This window comes from Colletotrichum destructivum, chromosome 2 (assembly GCF_034447905.1).
Source record: "Colletotrichum destructivum chromosome 2, complete sequence".
NCBI lineage: Eukaryota > Fungi > Ascomycota > Sordariomycetes > Glomerellales > Glomerellaceae > Colletotrichum > Colletotrichum destructivum.
The window spans coordinates 5,424,528-5,442,718 of NC_085897.1; the positions used below are offsets into that span (position 1 = coordinate 5,424,528).

Sequence of the window (18,191 nt, forward strand, 5' to 3'; positions counted from 1 at the left end):
TACAATATTGAGTAAAAGGACACTGTGGTAAACCAAGCCTAAGTGGCGAGTGGACTGAGCAGGACTGTATTTCACATCACTTTCCGAAGCTGCTATTGCCATTGGAGAGCAGATATCCGAGGCGGGGAAAGCGGAACTGACAACAGGGCAAAGGAAGATCCACGGTATTGAACAAAAGTGGATGGTGGCACAGCATATCAGCGACTGGAACTTTTGAATCTTGAAAACACTGGGCTGTAGCTCGAAGGGATGAATCGAGCCATGCGGCAAAGTCAAGTACGAGTCAGCAGGGAGAGAGAGGAGAGAGAGAGCCGCTTTTTGGTGGCGTAGGAAATGACCAAACCGGAGCATATGGTCAGGAAGAAAAGGGGGTCATACAAGCCATGATATTCCTTGCTTCGGTGACGACTGCTACAAGAAGATAGTCGGCTACGGTGAATACTGTGCATTCGACTTCCCTTGCTTCGGTCCTGACTGCAAGCGTCGCTTCGTATGCAACGAGGGAATCTGGCGCCCTGAGGTCTGCAGCGGGTTCGACTGTGGCCGCAAGGTCAAGTGCACCTCCGGCAAGTGCCAGTATGTCACCAGGGGCATGGCCGAATGGGAAGAGAAAGTTACCTGCTACGGGAACTACTGCCAGGTTGAGAGATGCTCCGATGACGCCTGCTACAAGAAGTACCTCTGCAAGGACGACTCCTGCATCTTTGAGACCTGTCCCGCAGAGGAGGCCTTTAACAAGTACGAGTGGTCTGGTGACAAGTACAACATTGTCAAGGGCTGCGATGGCAATTGCCCTGAGCCCCAGCCTCCCTGCGAGAATTGCGGGATTGTCATCCCACAGGCTTCCATCGCCCAAACGGCTTGCAGCGGCACTTCTTGCAGTACTGTAGTCGTTCCTCAGCCTCCCTTTACCAAGACTCCTTACCAAACTGTTCAGTCTCCAGTCCAGACCCCGGCTCAGCCCCCTGTTCAGATTTCTAGCCAAGCCCCTGCCGCCCCTGCCGCCTCCAGTCAGCCCCCGGTTGTTATCGGTCAGCCCCCGGCTGTTGCCCCCGGAACTACTAAGCCCGTTAACGTCGTGACCGCTGGCTCCAGCAAGTCCGCTGCCAGCCTTGGCGCTCTTGCCTGTAGCGTCTTTGCTGCCGCCCTTCTCCTGTAAGGAGTCCATATGAGCTTGAATGGATAACGTTCACTTCTTCGGACGGGTGCCTAACGGGCGTCATTTGATGCATATCTGGGGAGATTTTACCCAAGGTGGTTTGGTGTATTGGTGGTGGCTTCTTTTTCATAATGGCCAGGCGGTTTGATAGAATCCTTGCATGCTTCTATGCGAGTCATGGACATAACCCATCCAGAATGGTCTGACTGTACTCAAACAGGCCAGCACTGTTATTTCCACCTGGGCCCTAGCTCTGTAACACTTATTAGGATAGCGTCAGGCCCACAAGCCTGTGGTGATTCGAACCAAGCATTAATACGAATAAACACTCCCTTCTGCTCACTCATAGATGCATATTCCGCTGGCCACCCTGACAAACCGTCACGGTTCCGGGTAGGGTCGAGGCTCTCTCCGCTCGGCTATAGGTGGATTTCGAAAAGCTATGTAGACAAAATAGATAATAAAAAGCGTCTTTCACCCCGCAGACCTGAAGCCCTCACTAATACTGCAACATTGTGCTTTACTTAGCCTTTACAGTAGGGTAGTTCCATTGTAGACCAAGGAGTTTTCTACTTACTTGAGATAATTTAATACAAGATTAGTAATCTATTACAGTTAGCAGAACTGAGACTCATCTAAGAAATATACTTACCTCCAGGAACGAACCAGGTGCAGGTGTTTACCGACGACTCTGAGGTTTCAGTTGGCCCGAAGCGGAACTCTTACTACTGCAGAATACCAAAGACGTTTTCTCCATGGTGGGAGTGTTTTGGATCAAGGACGCCGAGTCCTTCAAAAACTGTGGCAGAGCAGGTCATTGTTTATCCAGTAGGACAATGGTGAAGACGAAAGAGCATCGCCGTCAAGCAAGAGAAGGGGTTGTTTCTTCAACGAATGATAATTCTTGATTTTGTTTGTTTCAATGTTCACTGGCCTTGAACAACTAACTGTGATGATCAAAAACATCGCGATAAATTTGTAATTCATGAACATCTCAAGTTTGGCACTGCACGATTGAAGAGATAACCGCCCACCTACTGAGTCCTTTTATTGAAAACAAAATGATTCAACTGAGTCGCTCACGCGCAAAATTGAGTATCAGAGAACTCCGGGGCATTGTACAGACTGTCACAAGTCTTTGACGTTGTTGCAGATTGCAACTTGCCGCATATGATGGCACCGATGGAGAAACACCCAACTCGAGGGGCAAGAAAGGGGAAACCCAGTTGATAACAGGTAAGACTTTCGGCGTCAAGATGAATAAGAAAAGGTTCAACAGGGGTAGTTGGGATATTTGATCCGACGTTAGATCATCCAGGGAGGCGTAGAATGTACTCAAAGCTCCGTGTGCTGTCACTCGAAAGAACTCAACAGTCGCAACATCTAGTTTGACAACGTCGTGAAGCAGAACTGCTCCGTAAGCCACGTTGAATGACACGAGTCACACAGATGTGTCACGTGACCCATTACACAGGTATTTCAACCCGAACCTTCGTGTAGGATAGGTCTTAGAAAGATCAACCACTATTCATTCCTTCATTCCTTGGCGCATGGTTCTCATCACAAACAATACTTAAAAGCCTCTTCCAGGTTATTTATTATTCCATGTTCGCTTTCAAAACAGCTGCCAAAGTCGTTGCGTAGTCATAAACCCAGTTTGAACTCTTGCTACCCTGCTAGTAAGCATACTTGGTGCCGCTTGATCCCATCTTCTTGTTCGTCTGGATAAGCCAGACCCGCAGCGCCCATGTTCCGGCAATGCAGGCAAAGGCAAAAGCAGCATTGCTCGCCATAGCCGTTAGATAACGAGGTCCGTCGCTCTTGGGGTACTACAAGGGGGAGAAGCCAAAGTCAGTCTACTATGTGTGACAGAGGCCGAGACAACGGCTCAACAAGCGAGTTGAGGCGGAGAAATATAACATACCAGATAAGCGGTGTAGATGTACGAAGCATTGGCAACGACATTTACGATGGACAGACTAACGGCCTTCTTCTCCTGGGTGGAGCCTAGGGTGGCAGACACCCAACCCAGGATACAGCTGTTCACCGCGTACGCCCCGGACGCGAAGAGGAAGCACGAGACGTAGCGCGCCGGGGTGTTGAGCGTCGCGCACGAGATGACGAAGCCGACGATGGCCATGCCCATGCACACGGTGATGTGCCACGTGCGCTCGTTGTATTTGCCGGAGGAGATGCCGACAAAGTAGCCAAAGATTCCGGAGATCAGATACGGGGGGCATGTCAGGACCAGAGTGATGGTCGGGTTGAAGCCGAGGGAGCCGACGACCGTGGGGAAGAAGTTGTTGAAGGAGCAGGCCGACAGGTGCATGTTCTGAATAAAACAAAGCAGCCAGAGACGGGGGTCGCGGACGGCCTGCATGAAGCCGGCCTTGGCGCCCTTGCTCTCCTCGAGGCCGACAGTGTCCCGAAGCATGCGCTCGTGGGCGAGCTGGCGCTCCTCGGGCTTCAGCCAGCGCGTCGTCAGCGGGCTGTCGGCGAGGGTGAACATGCCGATGACGGCAACCCCGAAAGTGAGGCATCCCTCCTGTAGTCGGGGACGTCAGTGACTGTATCTCGGCATTCCCGTTTAGTGGGAGAATGGGAGAAGGGCAACGAACTATGATGAACAACCACTGCCAACCGTGAAGGCCATGGTTCCCGTCGACGGTGTTGAAGACGGCGGCGGCGATGAGGCCCGAGAAGGAGGTGGCGAAGATGTTGCCGGAGTAGAGGATCGACAGGCGCGTGGCGATCTCCTTGCGAGTGTAGAAGATGGAGAGCATGTAGATGGCGCCCGGGTAGAAGGGGGCCTCAGTGACGCCCAGGAAGAAGCGGACGATGACGAGGTGGGTGTAGTTCTTGGCGAGCGCGGTGCAGGCGGAGACAACGGCCCATGCCATCATACACACGGCCATGTATATGGAAGGCCGGACGTGCTTGGAAGACATGAGCATGTTGGAGGGGATCTGCATAAGGAGGTAGCTGTACAAAACACGGGGGCGTCAGTCAGGGGGAGGTTGGGAAGCTGGCGGGGAGAATCAACGTCAACATACCCGACGAAGAGGATTGAGATACAAGTGTTGTACTGGGAGCCCACCAGGCCGAGATCCGTCTCAAGGCCATCGAGACGGGCCTGTGCAATAGCGTTTCGGTCGAGCTGTAACACAAGTCAGTCCTCGGGTTCTGTTGTGCTGGTTTTGGTTTAACCAAGTCGTTGTTGGAGACGCACGTAGTTCAAGAAGTACATGCACCTAAGAGAGATTCATGTCAGCCGACAAGCTTTTTTTCTGCACACCTATTTGCGGGTTGCCAAGCTTACCAGAGTGTTGGCATGATTCTTAAATCAAGCTTCCGGACAAGAGCAATCTCCTCTGGGCTCGACTTGGCTACCGCGCCAGAGTAGTCCGCACCGGGCTGCAGGACACCGCCCTTTTCGTCCTCGGCCGACATCTCGACAAAGTTGTCGTTGGGCTTGGACTCGAGGTCGATGTGCTGGCTCTTCTTCTCGGAGGCCATGATGACTGCAAGACAGATGACAGCTTGTCTTGGTCAAGCAAGTTCAGACGACGATGACGACAACGGGTAGGAGGGAATGATGGGGACGACAGATGGCGGACCGAGAAAGGGGGTGAAGAGAGGTTGGCTGCTTGAGGTCTGTGAGTTTGGGAAAAAGATGAGACTGACAGGCGTCAGATCAGCTCTTATACCTGAATCGTCCTTGCGTCTGCCCCATATCATCCGTGCTTCGTCCGGGGTAACTCCACGGGGTTGTGTTTAATCATGCCATGTGTTTTCCCTCCCCTGTGTGTGTGTGTGTGTGTGTGAAGAAGAAGCTCACTGTCCGGTCTTTGCTCAGAGATTTTCTCCAAACAACGACGAGTGACCGCCTCTAACCCGCTACTTCCCCGGACCCAGACTAGCCCCAGCGGACAAAGACTCTGCCGGGGCCTTTGGGGTAAGATCGCGGGGGATGCGGGGGAATGGCATGGGGTTTCCAGGTTATTGCGTCGTGGCTGACTCTGTCGAGGAGGAGAAGGTGATGCGCTAAGGGCACGAGTTCGTCTGCATTGGCACGGCTGAGGCTATTTGACGGGGCCTCCACGGAGACGGGACCATGTCCGTATGGTTCTGCGCGGGGGAGGGCCGGGGGTATCTTGGGTTGGGTCCAAAGACGTGGGACTGACTTACCCCGGACAGCTAAAGTATGGCCTAGTTCGAGCTTAAGACGTGGGGTTTTGTTGGTCCTGGAGAGGGAAAGGATTGGCAACTCACGGCTTGAGAGAGAGACACACATGAGGATTGGTTAGGGACCGGTTTGAAGGCATGGCAACTTGTCAAGATGTCGGATGCTATATTGATAGCTTGAATGGGGTAAGAGGGCGACCAACAACTTGAGCAGACTCGGAAACGACATTTGAACTCGAATCAATTTCACTGGACCATGAGGTTTTACCAACGTAGCTATTCCAAGAATGTGATCACCAAATGTGACTGAATATCCAGATACACTTTTTTTCATGAGGAATGTTCAACAATAACAACTATTTGGACATAAACGCCCGCTACGCATTGTCGACGCGCAGGACTGTTCGATTTGAGTCTAAGATTATGCGAACATGAGGCTTCCTCGGCGCATCCCGCGGCGGGAAGAACGGCTCCTGCGTCAGTCTCTCCAGATACAGCTCGTAAGCCGGCATGTAGCCTTGGACGAACCGCACAACCTCCGCGTCCGTCATGCCCGCACCTTTCTTCTCCCGCAGCGCCCTCTCCTGGTCCAGGCGCCAGTGGTAGACGTTGACCAGCTGGTCGGTGCTGAGGTGGAGGAACGCGTCGAAGCGCCAGGGGCCCATGAAGGCCTCGCAGTACCGCAGCAGGTTCTTGTTGATGAGGAGAAGATGGTCCAGGCTGTGGTTCGCCAGCGTCGTTGTGGAAAGCTGAGGACGACTCGGGTTGCTGGTCGTAGATCCTTCCTTTGCTCTCCTCCACTTTGCTTCTACCGCATCATCCGATAGCGGTTGGAAACCCACACACCAGCCCTCGAAGATGATAACCTTCAGCGGTGGGATTCGGGGCACGGCCTCCCACTGCTCGACGGGGACCCTACCGCCTTCACCTCCGTACAAGCTCTTGTCGAATGCGGGCCACTTGATGGGCTCAGCTGAGCCGGCGGCACCTAAGGATTCTGTCGTTGCTGTTGTGGAGACATCGTCGAAGAAACGACGCGCCAAGTCTTCGTCGTGTGTGCCGGGTTGGCCGCGGGTCCGGAGGAGATCGTTTCCCGGGTTGGAGTCCCGTAACGCTACCAACTGGTCATGGTCATGGTAAAGGTCATCAAGCGACAGCGTCCTTGTGTTGATGCCGTACTGCGTGTTGAGTGTGTCTGTGAGGGCTGAAGCCCAAGTCGACTTGCCGCTTCCCTGGAGACCCGAAAGGCCGAGGATGAAAGGGCTTGATGACTCCGCTTCATGCGCCACGATGGAGGGCAAGACGTGTTGTATCACAGCATGCAATGCTGTGGCGTCGATCATGTTGAGACTGGGAGCCCCCGAGGCGAGGCGAGCTGCTTACGAGGGGACCTACCTCTTGACTGACACCCGTGGATAATGGAAAGGTTAAGTTGTGAGATGGCCACCCTCAAAAGTCCGAGTCCGACAGTTTCACAAGATGCGCCACCCAGGTGGGAACCCCGTTTTGTTATCACTCTGCAAACTACGGGGGGAGGCCTTTGTAAAATTTCCCATGAGACTGATCGTGATACAGAATTACCCATACAATGACCCATCTTGTGATGTGCGTACAGTACGTGGAGTCCAAACTCAAGACCGCCGCCGTAATGAAGCGGCGGACTTGACTTCCTCCGCGGATGTGTCTTGACCGGCGGACAAAGTCAAGACCGCTCACCCCGGGACCCCGGATCGCCGCCTGCACCTCCAACTCCAACTCCAACCCAAACCTACCCCCCACTCTCCGACTCCACAAACTCCCGATGTCTGTGGCCCTTACCCGGGGATGGCACGCGTTGAGGACGGAGATCTAGCCGCTGTCGGCGAGGTTCAGACGATTACAAAAGAAAGACAACTTCACTGCGCTTCAACATACCCTGCAACACAGCCAGCCAGCAGCAGCAGCATCAGCATCAGCATCGAATTTCACTTTCCAGAGTCATACAAGAGCTCAAAGAGGAAAAAGACTACAACATTTCCCTTCCTATACTGCAACCCCTCATCTCTTTCTTCGCCCATCAAACAATCCCCCTCTCCAACCAAAAGGAATAACCCCTCACACAACCAACAAGATGTCGCCCAGCGCACTCCCCTCCCAGAAGTCTTACAGCATCGCCTCCATGGGCGCCGATGGCATCGGCCCGGAGGTCGTGGATGCTGGCGTTGAGGTCCTCAAGGCCCTCAGCGAGACTCTTGGCACGTTCGACCTCAACTTCACCGACTACGACTGGAGCTCCGAGACGTACAAGAAGACGGGCAAGTACATCCCGGACGGCGGTCTCGAGCAGCTCAAGAAGCACGATGCCATCCTCTTTGGCGCCGTCGGCGCTCCCGGTAGGTCTCTTCCCTCCCCTCCTTCCCCTGACACTACAAGAGATGTGCGTTCATACTAACACATAGACACCAGACGTCCCTGATCACATCTCCCTCTGGGGCCTGCGCCTGGCCATCTGCCAGCCCTTCCAGCAGTACGCCAACGTCCGTCCCACCCGCGTCCTCCGCGGCACCCAGTCGCCCCTCCGCAACTGCGCCGAAGGCGACCTGGACTGGGTCATCATCCGCGAGAACAGCGAGGGCGAGTACGCCGGCCAGGGCGGCCGCTCCCACCGCGGGTTCCCCTGGGAGACGGCCACCGAGGTCTCCATCTTCACCCGCCACGGCGTCGAGCGCCTGATCCGCTTCGCCTTCGAGACCGCCCGCAGCCGCCCGCGCAAGCTGCTCACCTTTGTCACCAAGAGCAACGCCCAGCGCAACGGCATGGTCCTCTGGGACGAGGTCGTCTACGAGGTCGCCAAGGAGTTCCCCGACGTCGCCCTCGACAAGATGCTCGTCGACGCCATGACCACGCGGATGGTCCTCAACCCCAAGAGCCTCGACACCATCGTCGCCACCAACCTGGTAAGTGATGTTGGAGCTTTTCACATGACTCGGCTGTTTGTTTCCTTGGACGTGGGACAAAGAAAAGACTGACAGGAGGCTTATCCGGACAGCACGCCGACATCCTCTCCGACCTGGCCGCCGCGCTCGCCGGCTCCATCGGCATCGCGCCCACCAGCAACCTGGACCCCACGCGCAAGAACCCGTCCATGTTCGAGCCCATCCACGGCTCGGCCTTTGACATCACCGGCAAGGGCGTGGCCAACCCCGTCGCCACCTTCTGGACCGCCGCCGAGATGCTTGAGTGGCTCGGCGAGAAGGACGCCGCCACCAAGCTCATGGAGTGCGTCGAGAACGTCACCGGCAAGGGCATCGTCACCGCCGACCTCGGCGGCAAGGCGACGACGAAGGAGGTCACCGCCGCGGTCGTGGCCGAGATCAAGGCCACGCTCGGAAAGAGCAAGGCTTAAGTTAAGGGTAGGGGGAGGTGATGATTTGTAGAGAAAGGGGGGTGATGGGATGAAAACTGATGACCATGCATGAGGGCGGAGGGGAATGAGTATAATACCAGCGTCTTTGTATAGACATACAGACAATTCCAGTCGAATTATTTCAGTTTCTGCTCAAGTGGCTTATGTGAAATGGTTAAGGCTTCGTCGCTTTTGTGTGTGGTGCAATACGAAAGAATTTGTTAATGGGGTCCCTCTAGTTGCGGTAGAACGAGACAGAGCTACACCCAGCCTGACAGCCAGCTTGTCGAATTGCTTGATCATGTTTACTTGTGTTTCGAATGATTATAAGAACTGGAACAGATTGTCCAAGTCTGGCATCATTGAATTGTGATCATGAGATCTGTTCTAAAAACGAAGTCGAGTCAAAGGGCTGAGAAACCCACTCGACCAAACCGAGAAGCCCCGGATAAACACACAAGATTACGTTTCAGCGTATTATGAATAGTGACCCAGAAACGATTGCTTGAACAAAACTCATATGGTTCATATGACCATTGGCTTAATTATTTTTAAAACACCGAATCTGCACTTACAGAAACCAAAGCCCCAATTTTCAATGATATAGACATCTCAAGATGCAGCATCTCGATCGGGCACGCCGCAACCGAAATATCCATCCAGCACGTATTGCCGAGCGGCCGCCTCCTCACTCGACACGGGGTATCAGAAGCCATCATGTCGCCAAACCGAGGACGTCTTTGTCATCATCACCTCAAGTACGACCACGTGGGGTCTACGGACGGGTCGAACTGGGCCGCCGCCAGGAACGGGTAGTCGATGGCGCCGAACGAGTTGGCAAACAGCTGATCGTACCACACCATGGACTCCTGCCCCTCCCCCGGCGCGGCCTCGGTGGCGTTGACCCCCGTCGATGGGAACGACGTCGCCGCCAGGGATATGGAGAACGGCTGGGCGGCATCGAAGCCGGGAGAGTCCTGCTGGGCCGCGGCCTGGAAGCCGGGCTGGGCGCCTGGCGTGCCGGCGGTCCATCCCGCCGCGGGGGCCGAAGTGCCCGATGCCGGCGACGCCTGCGTGGGCCACCGGCCGGACGACTGGTCATCCGGACCCGAGAATCCGTCGGCTTGATTCTGCGGCGGCGGCCACATGGTGGTGCCATCGGGCGGCGCGCCAAGGCCTTGGTCGTCTGGACGGCCGGTGGAGGCGGCAACGGAGGGGGAGAAGCGCGTCCGTGGATGGGAAGGTTTGGGCCTGTTGGAGCTGCTGCTGGGCCGGGCCGGCTGCCCCATGTCCGGACGCAAGTGGTTCGGGGGCGCCGCCGGGTTACTCGTGCTCGGTTGCCGGCGAAGCGAACCGGGCGGGGCCGAGAGCTCCCGCACAGCCGCCGTGAGCTCGTCGATTGCGGACAGGCAATATTCGGGCCACGATGTGTCTCTGGACGCGATGTGACGCAGGATCTCCTTACCGGACTCGACGTGTCTGTGGAGATGTGTAATGTTAGTCTCACCGTCGTCTCCTCTGCCGAACTGGGGGGCTAGGAAAGACACCTTACTTCAACGCACTCGCCAAGGGCAGTTGCCGCTCAAAGGCCGCATATATGAGAATAAAGGCACTGATCCAAACCGCCCACGTGAAGGCGGGCTGGAGCATCGGCTCGAGCAAGCGAGCGCTCGTCGGCTCGGCTGGGATCCTGTTCTGGCTGTGGTACCTCTTCAGCGAGATGAAGATGGACTTGGCCGCGAATATGCAGTTCTGCAAGCCGGCCGAGTAGGCCGGGCTCGACGGGTCCGAGGTCATCATCGGGCGGTTGAGGGAGATCATGGACTCGTACTTCAGGAGCAGCAGGAACACCCTGTGGCCCGGGGATATGGGCGGCTGGGGAGCGTTCTCCTCTTGCACCTGCTCGTCCTCGACGGCGTCGTGGATCTCGTTGGACCATTTCGCCAGCTCCGCCTGGACGTAGCTCGCGCGGTCCGCGGTGTCGTCTCGCGAGTGGATCGATTTGTTCCTCAGCTCCAGGATGAGACCCCGGATCCGCGCATGCTTCGCCAGGTACGTGAGCAGCTGCAGACGGTTGTCCTCCTCGCCGCCGGCTCCGGCGCCGCCGCCGGGCAGGCCGCCGTGTCGCTCCTCGCCCGGGTAACAGACGTCGACGTCGTCGTCCCTGATGTCGAGGGGCAGGCCGAGGGCCTGGCAGAGGAACCTCTCGGTGCAGTATATGCACCAAAACACGCGCCGGCGCATGTGGGCCTCCTCCTTTGTGAAGAAGGGGTACCTCGAGGGGCAACGGTGGAGGCCGAGGTGGAAGGCCATGCGGACGATCAAGCCGCCCAGACGGGAGGCCGAGTTCAGGCGCAGCATGGAGACGAGGAACAGCTGGATGGCGAGCGCGGCCTGGGTGGCCTGGACCGACGCCGGCTGGTAGAGGGCGAACTGCGAGGCCGACATTGCCTCCTCGACGGTGCGGAAGACGAGGGAGGCGGGCAGAGGCTGGGCAAAGGCGGCCCTCTGACGACTGTCGGCCAGCGAGATGGACAGGATGGACTTGACGATGGACCGCTCAAGGTGACCGAGCGAGGCAACACCGGCAGCGCTCACCTCTTCGAAGAGGCCCAGCACATCCGGGGCGCTGAGGAAGGGGAGCGTCGGGTGCCATGCCTCGAAGTAGCTCCTGGACCATTCGACGAGCTGCTCGAACGAGGGGTTGACGTCTTGGCGCTCCGTGTCCGGGATCAGCTCGTGGTCGTGCCAGAGGTTCTGCTCGTCGCCGTCGCGCGACGAGGTCTCGCGCTGCAGCTGGTCGTCCTCGCCGGGCACGAGGTCGTTGATGTTGCTGGACTGGGAGTTGGAGGAGGTGGTGGTGGTGCGGAGGGCGGACTTGCGGGCGAGGCGCACGTAGACGCCTCGGATGAAGTGAATGCCGCTGCCGCTGCCGACGAAGCGTGCGGTGTCATGCTTGCCCGTGTCTCGCATCAACCCATACTCGCGGGTGGGACGATCCGTGGACCCCGAAAGCTTCCGTTTGCGTGATTGGTTGAAGTGCGCCGGGCTGAGGGTTCCAGACTCAGATGTGGCATTGGGAGACTCTACGGCCTCCATTCGGGAAGGGGAAGGGGAAAGGGAAAAGGGGTTTTTAAGAGAGCGGCAGTCTGAAGAAGGGCACGGGAGATCCTGGAGTTGGCGGACAGGACCGTCTTCAGTGGACGGCTCGAGGGACTGTGGGGACCCGGAGCATGATGTGTGGAATTAGGCAGAGAGAAGGGTAGGGGAGAGGAATGAGATGGGTGAGAGTTGTGGGATTTGGACGCGCTTCTCGATATGTCCAAGGGCTAACGAAAGAAGCGAGAGCGAGAGCGAGAGAGAGAAAAGAGTTCAGAAAGAAGGGGGGGGGGGGGGGGGGGGGGGGTGAGGTGAGGGCGTGAAACGGTTCCGTTTCCTAGGTAGGAGACAGTTGTGCGTGAGGTGACCTGAGTGGACTTGGGAGGGTGCCAAGGATGGGTTTAGGTTGATCGGCAGGACATGATGGACGTGAATCGTGATAGTGTTTGGAAAGGAGAGAAGGAGAAGAAAGTTGTGGTGTTTGCGCCTCGATCGGGGGCGAGGTCGGCCGGAAGTGGATCCGCCAACACGGCAAGCTCCGGGGAAAAGCGGGGCGGGGAGATACCGGCGGACAAAGAAAACCCCGCTGTGCTTATGGAGTTTTTGTTCTTCAACACCAGCTTTTTACGTCGCAGATCCTCGACCAGGGACGGGAAAGAGTGAGCGAGTAAGTGAGAGAGTGAGTGAGAGAGACTGAGAGACGACGGGATTTAGTGGATTTCCTGGTTTCGTCGCTTGAGGGACAACAGTATTACAACATTGATTTTTCAGTAGGCCACTCGCTCACCCACTCACTCACCCACTCTCTCTACAGCCATGTCTCGAAATAGCAGTGACAGAGCAGACGGCAGTGCACTGCAAAGCCCCATCGCCTGCGAGTCTTGTCGACAGAGAAAACGAAGGGTCAGTCAGCAAGTCCAGCAGCATCTCATCCGTTCATCCGTACTTTACGCCATATTTTCGTGTGTTCGTTCCCTTGGCTAACTAGCTCCCGTTGTGCAAAGTGCGACAGAAAGCTGTGAGTGGCTCACTTCCCCCTCCCCGTCTATTTCCCAGAGAGTGGCCCCCCTGTCGCTGTCGGGCCAAGGTCTTGAGGCTCACGTTTCCCCGCAGGCCGTTCTGTCTCCAATGCAGCCACGAGCCGGCGAGGTGTCAGTATCCCGAGCAGAGCAAAAGGTGATTAGTTCCGCGCGCATTTTCTTTTCCGTCCTTGCTTGCGTGTATCGTCGTGGTTGTTTCATCGATATTGTTTATGATTAATTTTTCTAATTTTTTTTCTGTTGTTGTTTGTTGTTTGTGATTGGTGTGCTCACTGAAAACGTATCCATGACAGAGGCATCCCCAACGGATACCTCAACAGGTTGGAGACCCGGCTCGCCGAGACCGAAGCCGCCCTCTTCAGAGCGCTATCGGGTGCTCTGGACGGCGGCCCCGCGTTCCTGGACTCGGCATCGTCGCCTGCGCTCCTCCCACAGGCAGCGTGGACTCCGCGGCAGAACAAGGTCGACCGGGTCAAGGAGTGGGATAGCCTGCCGCTGCAGACGCCCGACGACATCCAGGCCTGGTTCCGCTCCAAGGCGACGGAGCACAACGACGCGGCCATCGACCTGCCCGCCGCCAGCCCCCAGTCGTTGATCTCGTCCGTGTCGGACCCCATGTTCGCCCCGCCGCCTCCGCTACGAGACCCCGGCTCATCGGTGCCGGATCACCAGTCCATCTCGGACTCCGTCATCGAGCCCCAGCTTCGATCGGTGACGCCAGTCATCACGACCCCGGTGGGAAGAAGCCCGGCGGACGCAGTCAGCAAGGCCAAGGAGTTGTCCAAGTCGCAGCAGAACCTCTATTTCTAGATAGAGCCAGGTGGCATTGTCGAAAGCCATGCATGATGTGGTGTTTTCTGTCAAGACGTCCTGTCTCACAGCCAGACGAAGGGAAAGGAACAAAAAGGATTTGCGCCGGGAACACACAACCACGTACGGTCCGACGCAACTTCATTCCCTGGATGAACATAAGAGACAGACAGAGAGAGAGAGAGAGTAAGTAGCCCACCGCTGCGGAACACTCCCATGCCGCCGTACTCGCCTACTCGCGGCTTTGCTCCAACAAAAAAAGCAGAGCAGAACCGAACTGAAAAGCATTACCCCGCCACGGCGCCGAGTGCCGAGCTCATAATACCCCGCAGCAAAGCATTCCATTCCGCGGCGGCCCCCCCGGCTTTCCATGCATAGCCGCTTGGGGTTGGCTTGGATTGGCTTGGCTCGGCTTGCTGCGGAATTGCGGAATGTCCCAATTCCAAACAACTATGATCTCAGACGCCGAGCGAGACACACGGACGGAAAGACAGGCAGACAGACAGGCAAACAAACAAACACAGACAGGACAGAGACCGCTTGGACCGAGAGAGCTCTGGCCGAAAGCTACCCAAGTACATACCCATACCCGGTCCAGAAGTTAAGCTGTTCGACCTGTGTGTGTGTGTGCTCGCTCACCCGCTTTGTTCCATTCTTGTATCCATCCAAGACGAAAAGCATCACGACGAAGCCATTCACACAACACCCCAACACCCCAACATCATCCAACACACTCTCTCTGTTCAGTCACCATGTCTAACTCACAATCCTGGGTCCCCATCTCCCCCAAGAGCCACTTCTCGCTGGCCAACATCCCCTTCGGCATCATCTCCACCAAGTCGGACCCGACGCATCGCCCCGCCGTCGCCATCGGGGACCATGCCCTGGACCTCCGCGCCTTCGCAAAGGCCGGCGGCTTTCACGCCCTGCCCTCGGTCCAAGAGCGCATCGCCGTCTTCTCCTCGCCCACGCTGAACGACTTCGCCGCCCTGGGCCGCCCCGTCCACCGCGACGTGCGCTCGTACCTCCAGTCCATCCTCAGCGACAACACTCCCTACGCCGGCCTGCTCAAGGACAACGCCGCGCTGCGCAAGGCTGCGCTCGTGCCCCTCGCCGAGGTACGGAACCACCTGCCGCTGGCCATTGGCGACTACACCGACTTCTACGCCGGCAAGAACCACGCGTACAACCTCGGCGTGCTGTTCCGCGGGCCGGACAACGCGCTGCAGCCCAACTACGTCCACCTCCCCGTCGCCTACCACGGCCGCGCCAGCAGCGTCGTCGTGTCCGGCACGCCCATCCGCCGGCCCTGGGGCCAGATCCTCAAGGACCCCAAGGCCGAGCCCAAGGTCCCCGTGCTCGCGCCCTGCGAGAGGCTCGACATCGAGCTCGAGATGGGCATGTTCATGTGCCGCGAGAACGCGCTTGGCGAGCCCGTGCCGGTCGACGAGGCCGAGGACCACATCTTTGGCTACGTCCTCATGAACGACTGGAGCGCCCGCGACATCCAGGCGTGGGAGTACGTTCCCCTCGGGCCCTTCACGGCCAAGAACCTCGGCACGAGCATCAGCCCCTGGGTCGTCCTCGCCGACGCCCTCGAGGCCTCCAAGACGGCCGGCATCGAGAACACGACGGAGCTGCAGCCGTACCTGCGCGAGAGCAGGAAGAACAACGTCCTGGGCGTCCAACTGGAGGTTGACATCATTAGTGAGTTTGCCCTTCTTTTGAAGCCAGTCCCCATTGTGCCAGTCACATTATGTCCCATCATGTCTCGCCATGTCCTATCATGTTCCACTATGCCTCATTATGCCTGGAAGTGAGATGCTAATACTGTAACCCTTCCAGCCGCCAGCGGGAACAAGACGACAATCAGCCGCACCAACTCGAGGAACCTGCTCTGGTCGTGGCCGCAGATGATTGCGCACCACACCATCACCGGCTGCAACCTGCGGCCGGGCGACCTGCTCGGCTCCGGCACCATCTCGGGCACCGAGCCCGGCACGGAAGGCAGCATCCTCGAGCAGACGCAGGGCGGCAAGCAGACGGTGAAGCTGAGCGGGGGCGAGGAGAGGAAGTTCCTCCAGGACGGCGACACGATGGTCATCCGCGGCTGGAGCGGCGAGGAGGGCGCGTTGGTCGGCTTCGGCGAGGTTTCCGGCACCATCGAGGCCGCTCTGAAGCTCTTCTAGTTGTACGAGCAAGACGCTCATCTCATTACCTCATACACGCATCAAAAAGCATTTATTTAAAATTGGACCAGTTTATTCCGATTAGATGACATGGTATATGGGAGTAACCCTTCCGTGACAATGAGTGTGACCTGACCTGGTACATGATGATGAAGAAGGGCGTGAAAGTCATGTCAATCATATCAATTATAGTCTACTTCAGTTTAAGCTCGTCAGGAGTATCCGGCTGGTTAAAATAATGCGCCCTCACCACCGCCTCGTGATCCTTGAGATTCCCCACGATCTTCGCGATCGTAGGATACACGCTCAGATCCACGCCGAACCTCTCGGCGTTCCAGTACGCCGGCAGCAGACACACATCCGCGAGGGAGACGTGGTCGCCGACGGAGTACGCGCCGGCCCACTCGCTCGCGACGGCCTCGTACGCCGCGAAGCCGTCCGCCGTGAGCTCGCGGTTCCAGCGCTCCGCGTCGCCGCCGAGCGCCCGCACGCGCCGCATGACGCGCAGGTTCGTCACGGGCTGGACATCGCAGGCGACGATGTTGACCAGGCTGCGGACCACGGCGCGGGCCCTGGGGTCGTCGGCCCCGGGCAGCAAGGGGGTCGACGACGGGTGGGTTTCCTCGAGGTACTCGAGCGCGGCGACGGACTGGGTCACTTTGAAGTCCGTAGCGGCGGCGGCAGTGTGATGGACGAGGAGCGGCACGCTGGCCGAGGGGTTGAGGGCGCGGTGGGACGGCGAGAGGTGTTCGTCCTTCAAGAGGTTGGTTGGGATCGTGGTGTAGGGGATGGACTTGAGGTTGAGGGCGATTCGGAGACGCGCCGAGCAGGAGGAGCGGAAGTAGGAGTAGAGGGTGTATTCCGGTTCGGCCATATTGACTGACGTCTCTGGCTCACCTGATGGATGACTGGTTTTCTACGGTTCAGGTGGAAAAGAGTGAGCACATCGAGTGTAGTTCATGGGACGCGAGCGCCCCGGTCTTATGTTATTAACCACCAGCCAAGACGCACTCAAGCCATGGCAATTCATGGCAGGCAATTCCGCTCCGCCATGGCTCTATGGCTCTGAGAGACATATGTCACTGTCTCACTGACACACGTACCACAAAGAACAACCGCTCCTAGCCTTGCCCTGCCGAAGGGGGGACGGTCCCCCTGGCTTGGAGGTTGCTGCATGTACCCCGGAGCATCATGCGGGGAAGACGGCTCTCGACGGGCATGATGGCTGCGAGAGCTCTTTGTCAATTGGAGCTTGTGATTGGCTATTCTGCAACCTCTTTGGTCCCTGTCTCTGTGGTCAGTGACCATGGCGCGTGTTCTCTCGGGCGGAATGTCGGAAACACGTCAGCTTCACCCGTCCGTTGTAGCTTGATGTTCCGCCACTTCATCTCTTACCTCCAACTCTCATCTGAAAGTGATCAACAATACAACCGTTGGTTTCGGAACAGCTATATTCCAGGTCTTTTGCCATGCTAAAGGTTCTATCATGGTCAAAGTACTGCGTTCTCCAGTCTTCATTATGCCTCCACAGTCATGATCCTCAAGTCGAACGCTGGATGGCCTTCTGAACAATGTCTCCCAGCTGCCCATGCCGACTAAGTGCTCTATCACCATCCGGGGTCTCTTTCGAACTGTCTGCAAAGAGCTCAGACAGAGTCGAGACGTTGCGTGCCGGGATGGGCAGACTCTCCTGGAACGCGCTCCAAGCCCTATCAGCCGTCTCGAACGCGGCACCTTTGACGGCAATGCTGGGGTCGGAAGCAATGACACCCTTAACTTTGATCAGGTCAGGCATGTCGCGTTTTGTGTCCTGTTGTCCGGCTTTGCGTAGGTGGTGATGGTAGTGAAAGTGACCCGTGAAGCAGGGCGTTGTATGACCTCTGCTTCCTGTTGGATTTTCGTTCAACGTTGTCGTTGCAACGTACGCCGTAGAGTTCCCTCTTTTCGTAATGACTGGACAAGAACTCTAGACCAAAGGCTCATCTATGCTCTGGAAGTTGCAGCTGGCAATGGCACAAAAAAAAAAAAAAAGCAGCTTATGTGTTCGTCTCGCAAGCAAGTTTGCGTTATTCCACGAGGGGCCGGCCACTCTGCCGGTGTCGTTGTCGAGGTGCATTCGTTGATCAAGACACTATAACGAGCGGACTGACCTGAAAATACCGGCCGGGACGGTTGATCATGGCATTGATTGGCACCAGACTCGCACAGAAAGGAGTGGAAAATCTCCTAGCTCATGCAATTAGACCTCGCTTGATCAACCGCGATTTGCCATGTCTCAATTGAATGGACTTGGTTAGAAATCACATCTGCATCTCCCACACGGG

At 57.0% G+C, this 18,191-nt stretch overlaps 8 protein-coding genes across 8 annotated transcripts; 4 read left to right on the top strand and 4 right to left on the bottom strand.

The window, feature by feature from the left end:
• Positions 1-261: 261 nt before the first annotated feature.
• CDEST_03841 (uncharacterized protein) lies at positions 262-1,159 on the top strand (the record flags this gene model as incomplete). Its single annotated transcript, XM_062920000.1, has 2 exons — positions 262-276; positions 422-1,159. 2 exons carry the CDS (start codon positions 262-264, stop codon positions 1,157-1,159), a joined length of 753 nt encoding a protein of 250 aa, XP_062776051.1.
• Positions 1,160-2,689: 1,530 nt separating this feature from the next.
• CDEST_03842 (Putative major facilitator superfamily, MFS transporter superfamily) lies at positions 2,690-4,996 on the bottom strand. Its single transcript, XM_062920001.1, has 6 exons — positions 4,479-4,996; positions 4,389-4,410; positions 4,213-4,316; positions 3,778-4,141; positions 3,084-3,704; positions 2,690-2,988 (listed from the first exon to the last, which is right to left on the bottom strand). Exons 1-6 carry the CDS (start codon positions 4,673-4,675, stop codon positions 2,836-2,838), a joined length of 1,461 nt encoding a protein of 486 aa, XP_062776052.1. The 5' UTR covers positions 4,676-4,996; the 3' UTR covers positions 2,690-2,835.
• Positions 4,997-5,721: 725 nt separating this feature from the next.
• Positions 5,722-6,687, bottom strand: CDEST_03843 (Putative P-loop containing nucleoside triphosphate hydrolase; the record flags this gene model as incomplete). Its single annotated transcript, XM_062920002.1, has 1 exon — positions 5,722-6,687. The coding sequence occupies one exon, from the start codon at positions 6,685-6,687 to the stop codon at positions 5,722-5,724; it is 966 nt and encodes a 321-aa protein (XP_062776053.1).
• Positions 6,688-7,156: 469 nt separating this feature from the next.
• CDEST_03844 (Putative tartrate dehydrogenase, isocitrate/isopropylmalate dehydrogenase) lies at positions 7,157-8,859 on the top strand. Its single transcript, XM_062920003.1, has 3 exons — positions 7,157-7,716; positions 7,790-8,280; positions 8,373-8,859. The coding sequence occupies exons 1-3, from the start codon at positions 7,455-7,457 to the stop codon at positions 8,727-8,729; spliced, it is 1,110 nt and encodes a 369-aa protein (XP_062776054.1). The 5' UTR covers positions 7,157-7,454; the 3' UTR covers positions 8,730-8,859.
• Positions 8,860-9,478: 619 nt separating this feature from the next.
• Positions 9,479-12,545, bottom strand: CDEST_03845 (uncharacterized protein; the record flags this gene model as incomplete). The annotated part of the gene is made up of 2 exons (XM_062920004.1): positions 10,282-12,545; positions 9,479-10,208 (listed from the first exon to the last, which is right to left on the bottom strand). Exons 1-2 carry the CDS (start codon positions 11,826-11,828, stop codon positions 9,479-9,481), a joined length of 2,277 nt encoding a protein of 758 aa, XP_062776055.1. The 5' UTR covers positions 11,829-12,545.
• Positions 12,546-12,644: 99 nt separating this feature from the next.
• Positions 12,645-13,678, top strand: CDEST_03846 (Putative zn(2)Cys(6) fungal-type DNA-binding domain-containing protein; the record flags this gene model as incomplete). The annotated part of the gene is made up of 4 exons (XM_062920005.1): positions 12,645-12,731; positions 12,833-12,846; positions 12,942-13,004; positions 13,162-13,678. The coding sequence occupies 4 exons, from the start codon at positions 12,645-12,647 to the stop codon at positions 13,676-13,678; spliced, it is 681 nt and encodes a 226-aa protein (XP_062776056.1).
• Positions 13,679-14,369: 691 nt separating this feature from the next.
• Positions 14,370-15,947, top strand: CDEST_03847 (Putative fumarylacetoacetase). Its single transcript, XM_062920006.1, has 2 exons — positions 14,370-15,385; positions 15,524-15,947. Exons 1-2 carry the CDS (start codon positions 14,431-14,433, stop codon positions 15,865-15,867), a joined length of 1,299 nt encoding a protein of 432 aa, XP_062776057.1. The 5' UTR covers positions 14,370-14,430; the 3' UTR covers positions 15,868-15,947.
• Positions 15,948-16,046: 99 nt separating this feature from the next.
• Positions 16,047-16,793, bottom strand: CDEST_03848 (Putative glutathione S-transferase, Thioredoxin-like superfamily, glutathione transferase family). Its single transcript, XM_062920007.1, has one exon. It carries the CDS (start codon positions 16,739-16,741, stop codon positions 16,061-16,063), a length of 681 nt encoding a protein of 226 aa, XP_062776058.1. The 5' UTR covers positions 16,742-16,793; the 3' UTR covers positions 16,047-16,060.
• Positions 16,794-18,191: the final 1,398 nt, after the last annotated feature.

Excerpts from the sequence above, each read along its gene's own strand:
- CDEST_03848 (XM_062920007.1), bottom strand. The coding sequence starts at position 16,741 with ATGGCCGAACCGGAATACACCCTCTACTCCTACTTCCGCTCCTCCTGC.
- CDEST_03844 (XM_062920003.1), top strand. The coding sequence starts at position 7,455 with ATGTCGCCCAGCGCACTCCCCTCCCAGAAGTCTTACAGCATCGCCTCC. Across the intron at positions 7,717-7,789 it reads TGGCGCCGTCGGCGCTCCCG|ACGTCCCTGATCACATCTCC; the intron begins GTAGGTCTCTTC and ends CATAGACACCAG. Across the intron at positions 8,281-8,372 it reads CCATCGTCGCCACCAACCTG|CACGCCGACATCCTCTCCGA; the intron begins GTAAGTGATGTT and ends TTATCCGGACAG.
- CDEST_03842 (XM_062920001.1), bottom strand. The coding sequence starts at position 4,675 with ATGGCCTCCGAGAAGAAGAGCCAGCACATCGACCTCGAGTCCAAGCCC. Across the intron at positions 3,705-3,777 it reads GGCAGTGGTTGTTCATCATA|GAGGGATGCCTCACTTTCGG; the intron begins GTTCGTTGCCCT and ends CCCCGACTACAG. Across the intron at positions 2,989-3,083 it reads ACATCTACACCGCTTATCTG|TACCCCAAGAGCGACGGACC; the intron begins GTATGTTATATT and ends TCCCCCTTGTAG.
- CDEST_03847 (XM_062920006.1), top strand. The coding sequence starts at position 14,431 with ATGTCTAACTCACAATCCTGGGTCCCCATCTCCCCCAAGAGCCACTTC. Across the intron at positions 15,386-15,523 it reads ACTGGAGGTTGACATCATTA|CCGCCAGCGGGAACAAGACG; the intron begins GTGAGTTTGCCC and ends TAACCCTTCCAG.